This window comes from Octodon degus, unplaced genomic scaffold, assembly GCF_000260255.1.
Source record: "Octodon degus isolate 3935 unplaced genomic scaffold, OctDeg1.0 scaffold00223, whole genome shotgun sequence".
In the NCBI taxonomy this organism is placed as follows: domain Eukaryota; kingdom Metazoa; phylum Chordata; class Mammalia; order Rodentia; family Octodontidae; genus Octodon; species Octodon degus.
In genome coordinates, this window is record NW_004524799.1 from 1,735,799 (window position 1) to 1,744,237 (window position 8,439).

At 40.7% G+C, this 8,439-nt stretch overlaps 1 protein-coding gene across 1 annotated transcript in view; it reads left to right on the forward strand.

Moving 5' to 3' along the window:
- Ndp (NDP, norrin cystine knot growth factor) overlaps window positions 1-3,441 on the forward strand; it is a 26,890-nt gene extending 23,449 nt beyond the window's left edge. The window contains exon 3 of the mRNA XM_004645313.2: window positions 2,398-3,441. Coding sequence (XP_004645370.1) covers window positions 2,398-2,625 — 228 coding nt within the window. The 3' untranslated portion in view covers window positions 2,626-3,441. The remainder of the gene's footprint in view (window positions 1-2,397) is intronic.
- The last annotated feature ends 4,998 nt before the right edge of the window (window positions 3,442-8,439 follow it).

Genomic DNA, 8,439 nt, shown 5'->3' on the forward strand with positions numbered 1-8,439 from the left:
TTCTTTCTTTCTTTCTTTCTTTCTTTCTTTCTTTCTTTCTTTCTTTCTTTCTTTCTTTCTTTTTCTTCTTCCAGGATATTATATTCCCTTGGTGGTTGCTAGGTGATTATTGGATTTCGCTCCCAGAATCTCCTTAGATAATGATGTTAGCAATCCTTAATTGCCAGAAGTTATCTTTTCCCACTTCTGGAAAGATGAGCTGGCCATTTTCCTCTTTTAATCATTGGGTGTTTAATTCTTTCCTGTAGGAGGGTGTCAGAGATAATAGCTGATGAATCTTTAATATTAACTAATTCTCAAAATATCATAAGGTCACTGTCAAAGGGATTTTTACATGAGTCTTTGTATATCTGTATTTACCTATCTGTCCATCTCCATCTTTTGATCTTTCATTTGAACAGTTCCACTTTTTACGACCTTGCTCTTGATTCTGGAGTTATAAGGCAACTTTTTCCTCTGTCACTTACTATGAAATGTGTTAAGCAAGGTAATCCCATATAAACATGGGCCACTGGCCTCCTTCCCTGGTCATACAGGATTATATAGCTTCATGAGTCAAACTATCCCACTCCATCGTAACCACAATTTCCCCTTAGGATACCAGGATTTAGGCATAGGATACAAAAATGAACATTTATCCATATCTTTAAGCTGTGTGCACAATGTTTAGTGTGTGCTTATGTACATTTTTCTGGTGATAACTTTGATAGCTTTTATCAGATTCTTTTGGGGGAGGTACAAGGTCTCACTATGCAGCTCGAACTCATAGTGATTCTCCTGTCTCAGCTTCCCCAGTGTGGGGATTACAGGCATGTGCCACCATGCCAAGTTTCAGTGGCTGACTTGGAGTGAGACTGGCATGGCATGCGGTACCCGGGATCTAACCTGGGTCCTTGCGCTTGCCAGACAGGTGTTTAGACCACTGAGTTATCTCCCTGGCCCTTCATCAGATTCTTAAAGAAATCCATCTACTAAAGCCAGATTAAGAGCTACTATAAGGAGCACACATCTTATTATTTCGGCCTAAACTTTTGGCAATGGAGATGCTCAAGACAGTTACATCCTACCAATCCCAAGTGACTGTCAAGATCCAAATGTGATTTCACAAATCTCAGGCTTCCTCAGTGTATTAACCCAGGAGTATGAACCCAAGACACCAAATGTGCCCTGTCTCTAGTTTCTTGTTGCAAGTTGCAGCACCGCAAATATTTCTTCTTAAGTATCACTTAGCTTTCTCTTTTCCTTCAAAAATCACATTCCTACTCTGCCATAAAGAAAGACAAGTTGAATTATTTGTAGGGAAATGAATGCATTTGGGAACCATAATGTTAAGTGGAATAAATCAGACATACAAGCTTTAATATCACATGGTTTCTCTTAGCTGAGAAACCCAATGTATAGAGACCAAAATAAAACATAGAATAGGAAATAGGGAGAGAGATCTTTCTCTAGGAAATAGGGAGAGAGATCTTTCTCAAATGGGAAGGGTTCAGGAGATGGAGGGAGGGAGAGAAGAGAGAAAGGGGATGGAAGAGAGCATTAAGATGAGTTCTGTACGTGTGCCAACTCCACAAAGTTACAAACATTATGTACTGCAAACATGTACTAATAAAAATTTAAAAACTGAAATACTGCCCCGCCAATCAAATCAGGGCAAACATATCCATCTCCTTAAAAAAGTCATATTCCTTTGAGTTAGACATTCTCTGCACAAACCAATTTTTATCTTCTATTATTCTTTATTGTATCACTTGATTTCAGTTTTAAATGATTTTCTGTGTTTTGCTACTGGTCAGATTGCAAATGTATTGGGTTGATGGTAGAATGTCATCTATTAGAAAAAACTTGCATTATTCTTAGATTATTACATGTACTTTGTAAGTATAAGTCTTGTCCAGTGGTTCTAAATCCTTAGTGCAATTTTTTCTGTGTGTGTGGTTGGCTAGGGGCAGGGCTGGAGTAACATATGGTGCCGGGGATCCAACAGTAGTCCCTGCCCTTTCCTAAGCTTGCCTAAGCAGGTACTTTAGACTGCTGAGCTATCTCACTGCCCCCCGCCCTTAGTGCAATTCTGAGTCACCTATGGAGTTTTGAAAATGTTGAAAGCCTGAGTGGTCTAAATGGGGCCTGGTTGATGATTTAGTTTTGCTCTGTGATGCAGAGGATTGAAACTAGGGCCTCCCTTGTGTGTGTTTGGTAAGCACTCTATCACAGAACTGCACCCCTAGGACCCCAATTTTTTTTTAAGTTTACCAGTTGATTCTAATATGCAGCATGGATTGTGAGCCACTTGGCCAACCCAGCAGCCACTGACGGGGGTGCTTTGGGGCCTCGCAAAGGATGCTGTGGTACCCAGAAGTGGTGCTGCAGAGTAAACAGCTTCTCTTCTTTCCCCAGATGGTGCTCCTGGCCAGGTGTGAGGGGCATTGCAGCCAGGCGTCGCGCTCCGAACCCTTGGTGTCCTTCAGCACTGTTCTCAAGCAACCCTTCCGTTCTTCCTGTCACTGCTGCCGGCCTCAGACCTCCAAGCTGAAGGCACTGCGCCTGCGCTGCTCAGGGGGCATGCGACTCACTGCTACCTACCGGTACATACTCTCCTGTCACTGTGAGGAGTGCAGCTCTTGAGGCCCGCTACTGAGTGGCATCTGGATGGGAGGACCACAGAGGCAGTTCAACCAGCCTGGGAAAGGACTGGCAAGCAAAGAGTTAAGGGGAAAGATGCAGCAATTCCCGCAGGATTCTGCATATTCTAGTAATAAAGACTTCTCACTTCTTGACAGAGAGAGCCACCCAGAAAAGTTGTTTTCAATTCCCATCTCCTTCCCCTGGTACACTTTCTTTGGGTTCTTTTTCAGATTCAAGCATTTCCCCCACTGGCTCTGAATGCTGTTTGAGTTTCCAGCCACTCTTCATTGGTAGGAAAAAGTGGGTCCCCATGCACAAGTGTGTCTGGCTGTCACTGTTTGGTGCATAGTAGCGAAAAGTTTGCTTTGTGAGGCAGGGAAGCCCCAGCATTGGAGTATCTTCTCTTGTTTTTCATCTTGTCATTTTGGCCTAAGTTTGTCACCAGCACTAAAAAGATTATCAGTTTCAAATTCTGGACCCCAAACATGTGGATATGTTTAGTGAGGTTTACTCACAAATGACTAACTGACATTAAAATAACTAACAAATGGATTTTCTTATGGGATGCTGGAACTTTTGTGTCACCTGAAGGCTCTTGCAGATAAATTATGGTAAACTTTCATAGGGGAGTAGACTTTTAAAGACCTGCACAGACACGGATCCTGCACTGACTTTGGAAAAGGCATATATGTACTTGTGGCATGGAGAATGCACCATACTCATGCATGCAAATTAGACAACCAAGTATGAATCTCTTTGTGGGTGTGCTATAGCTTTAGCCGCGTTGTGGGGATCTTTCTCTAACATCCACTTGTCCATGTGAGGCTTGTTGCCATAATGGTAGCTTGGCTCATCTTCCGAACATTTGGTTAAAATATATTTTGGTCCTTGAGGTTCAAATTTTGAGTTATTTCCATGTTTTGAAATAAAAAGAGAATATCTTCAAAATTTTGTTTGTATAGTTTTTCTCTTCAACATCATATTGTGTTGTGGACTGTAGGATCCACTTAGCCTCATTGATGGCAAACCTTTGAGAGACTGAGTGCCCAAACTGCACCCCAAAATGCAATGATTTATCTCAGTGTTCCAACACTGCTGTTAAACCTGAATACTGAGGTTTTAGATTAGAAAACACAACTCATACATTAAGAGAAAAGACACAGTAACAGAGCTTCCAATGACAAACAGCCTACAAAGGCTCAAGGGCCATAGGTTCACCACCACCGGTAATACTTGGACAGCTTATATGATATGGAAGGGAGGTCCAAAGCAATAATTCGGCATGGTAGCCACAATCCTATAATCCCAGCACTCTAGGAGGCTGAGGCAGAAGAATAACAAATTGAAGTCCAGCCTGGGTAATTTAGATTCTTAGTAATCTCCTGTCTCAAAATAAGACATTTTTTTTAAAGGACTGGGGGCTGGGAATGTAGTCAAGCTTTAAGGCCCTGGATTCTTCAATCCTCAGAACTACCCCCCCCTCCCACTTAAGCACTAGATAAGGTTCCAGAATGCATGGTGGGGACATTTAAAAAAGTCAGTGTACTAAGTTTATATGTGCTTAAATTTGGCTAGCAGTCTCTATAGTTATGGGATGAACACAAATCTGATGCATTCTGGCTTCTTCCATGCTATGGAGCATAATTTGAAAAGTTAGCTTCTTGTTTTTTTGCTTTTACTTTTGTTTCTTTTTATTTTTTTACAATTAATTGTAGCACCATTTATTGAATAACTTATTTTTCTCTTGCTACATTTTTTTTTCTTGCTACATTTTTAACATCAGCTCCATCATAAGTCATATTTCCCGACATACACAAACATGTTTCTGAGCTCTATTATGTTCCGTTGACCTACTTAATTGTTGAAAGGTACTTTAAAATAATAAAACTAACATATGAATATTACTTTGTACAATACAAATATCTGTCCTATAACATAACAAAAATAAAAAATAGAGATGATTTAAGATTACATTTAGCACAGTTGCATTCCGAACAGTAGCTTCAAATTAGACGTGGGATGATTTCTTGGATGGGCACTCCATCGATGGAATCCTAACTTGTTGGCACAGAGAAGAGGTGACAGGCACTCTGCAGGTGGGGCCTCGGTGAGTGCGGTGGGTCACTAGGTGCTGTGGCTGGCTGCATCTTGTCTCCAGACTCTTCTTCTGGCTCTTCCTTCCTCTCTCCCTGCCTCACTCATGCCTAGCTGCTCTGCATGGTGGAGCAGCTCGGGCCTTCCACGCCCTCTGCCATGCGCTTCCGCCTCCCACAGGCCCCTGCCCGGCGGACCCAGCAAAGTCAGCTTCTTTTAATCCTTGTACTTTATTCAGAAGAGAACTATTCCCAAGTGAAGTCTAAAATACTAGAAGGAGGACAAAGGGTTTACAAACACCGGTTTCTGTTCAGTAAGTGCACCAGTGTTCCAGATACAGCAATACTGCTACGAGCACAAGCAACTTCCTGTCCCTAGCATAGTGTCATGGCTAGTGTAGGCATCTCAGTACCAACTCAGCCTGGGCAACTCAGTTTCCAGGGCAACCTTGACACAGGACTGTCCTGGTTAACCAGAGAGGACAGTACTCCCCACTGTTAGCAGAGCCAACCTGTGAATTACTTTTCCTGTAGAGATGATGGTTTTGTGCACTGCTTTCGCACAATTTCAGAAAGCCAGTAGGGTTAAATTTTTTTTGTAGTTTTGAAACAGAATGAAACTAATGTCCTTAAACCTTGACCTTAATTTTTAACCTTCAGAATGATAGAGCCAGACAGCCCACTAAATTGGAGGTTCTCCCGATTCTTGAGGCAAATGTGAAATGGCAATTTAGACCATTACATGAAGAGAAATTTTATCACAAAAGAACCAATTTTAATACTGAAAGTTAAATGGCTATAATCCTTAACTGATAAAGCAAGCATTAACTGTTGGTCATGTTTATGACTATTTTTTTCATGTTGCTCATCAAACAGTGGAAATGATACAGCTAGCCTTAAAATATCCCTTCTTGACTTTGAAATCTCATTTTGCTTTGTGAGGATGTAATACACACCCCATACCCCCAAACTCCAGCCTTTATTTCCTTCTTACCAATTTGGGACTGGAATGGGGAGTTGTATGACTCATATCTTCCAAATTCTCTGGAAGCCATAGAAAATGTTTCTTTCAAATCCCATTACATGGTCTATTGTCAAAGCTTCCCCCATGGAAATGAACAGAATATGTTTGGAATTAGAGGACACAGGACAGTGGTATTGGGAAGGCTATTAGAAAGTATCCCACCTCTTTTCTTCCTAAATTTGTAAACAAATGGAGGCAAGCAGAGATCCAGGAACTTGCTCAAAGTCACATACTTGGTCTTGGGTTTGGAACTAGAGCCTAGGCTTCCCCTATAGACATGAATACTTTCTGTCCCTTCCCCCCATCAGCCAAAGCAAACTCACTTCTTCTAGGACCATGGACACTTAATAGGGTGAATGGCCTGGAACAGTGCGTCTAGACAGGGCAAAGCTTAATGGTGGCATACCTAAAATGACAAAGAAGAAGAAGGGTTATACTTTCCTTAAAGACCATGAAATAACCCTGGGACCTGAAAAAATTCAGACACTATTGTGTACTAACTTACTAAGGAATTTGTATTACATCTTTAAAATAATTAAACATATTTAGCCCCATTTTAGTGTTTATCCATAAGGATTGAAGGAGAAGCAAAGGAGAACATTGATCTGTTACAAACACTATTCCTAGAATGCCTAAGGAATGTTCATTTGACTTGTTCATTTACTATGCATGAGAAAAGGAAGTTAAATGTTTTTATTGTTGTAGTTTACATTTTAGAAATATGAGATAACTCTTAAGAGTGGAAGAAAAGTCTCTTGTAAACCAATCTTATCTTAATCAGTTCTAAACTTTAATAATAATGAGTTACTACCGCTGTGGAATATATAGAGGTTTATGTACTTAATTGATTTCCTTGAGATTCCAGCTTCATAGATCAGTTCCTTAAGTCCTAGACACGCAAAGCTCCTGAACTTTCTCTAGAAGCTTAGAATAAAGGGAAAAATCAACTTTTACTGGTCCTGAAAAAGGAGTTGAATTTCTTTTAAACTTGTGTTTGTGAATCTATTACATTATTTTGTATTAGGCAGAGCAGGTTGCATGCACATTTGAATTAGGGGTTACTTCAATAAGTAAATTTCTTCTTGTTAACCTTGGAGGAATTAAGGTATAGATTTACTTTTGGTTATTCCTTCAGGTCCTAATGGAACACATTCTTGATCAATAGAACTGCCCAAGATGGTATGCCATAATGTGGGAGTCAGAAAGTCTGGTGGTGGTGGCCTGAAGACTTGTATCAGAAAGGGAAACCATAGTCTGTCTTTTAAGTTTTACAGCTAAAACATCTCCCCAGAAGTCTCAAGTGTTCAGAGGTGGGGCTTTTAGAAGGGTAATTAGATTGTGAGGGCACCACCCTCATTAGCCAAAAAGGATATTAGGAGTAGGGTTGGTGAAAGTAGGTTACTGAGGTTGCGCCTTTGAAGACTGTATCCCATCTGCAGATCCTTCCTTGCTCTAGTGCTTTGCCATTCTTACAGCTGCTATAAAGTGAGCCACTTCTCCTTCTCTGCTCTTGTGCCATGATGTTTTTGTATTGGAGCCAGCTGACCACAAACTGAAACCTCTGAAACCATGAGTCAAATAGGTCTTCTTTGTATAGTTGTGCATGCCACGTACCTTATCTTAAAAACAAAAATCTGACCAATAGACTTCTGGTACTATCCTCTTCATAACTCCAGGGTGCAGACATGCCCTGGTGGTTGGCTACACCTACTCCCTGTAGGAGCTAGAATAAGCAGAATCTTAGAGCTAGGAAGAGTTCAGCCCAAGACTGTGTGGCTACAACTTGGGGGTAGTTCTTTGGTTGATAAGGCTTATTTCCATGCACATGGCACACTTGCTGAAGGACAGCATTTCATAATAAAATGACACTACACACCAATAAATCCTCCAAGTCTTTGCTGTATTGATAAAATGTTTTGGTCAATTCCTCCATAAGTCTATGAGGGTACAGAGAGCCACAGACCTTTTCTTCTATCCCATGGTGAATGCGATTTTAAATGTCTCATTGACTAAGGTCCTTCTGCACCCTCCAATCCCAGTGCCATTTTCTCACATAGTAAACAGAACATTTTAAAGTGGATGATTATGGCAAATGTGGAGACATATCAACCAGGTCCCCCTTCAAACGAGAGTTTGTCATCTCCACTGTCATCTTCAGGAGCTGCCTCAACTGCACAAAGTCACCTTGCCCAGGGACATATTTTTCCAGGGCAGATTTATATCCTCACCCTCATGGAGGCCAATTCTAATGAGTACTCCTTGCTCTGGAGTTATCTGTGGGGTTGGTGGAAGTATGCTCTAATCTCTTTTTGCCTATGCTTCCTTCTCCCCATTGCCTTCCATGACTGCTGATTCCTAATAAATAGCTGGCATCACAAAATCCACTTCAGTATCTAAGTTTTGGCGATAGGGCCTGCAATAGTAACTTTATTGGCCTGGAAAAGGAAAGAAGTATTTTATTTTTTGATCCAGAGCTATCTAGATTTGTGTAATCCATAATATTTAAGAGTTCCAATTGATTTCCCATCTGCTTTTCTTGGGATAGCTGTTTTCATACACTTACAGTTACTTAAACTTTTTTTTTTTTTCAAAGTTTTATTGACAAACAGATAGCAATGAGAAAGTTTCAAATCATATCGGAAGGACAGTTTCAACAAATAATACACTGCATATATTCTTCTTAGTGGTTAATTGCTG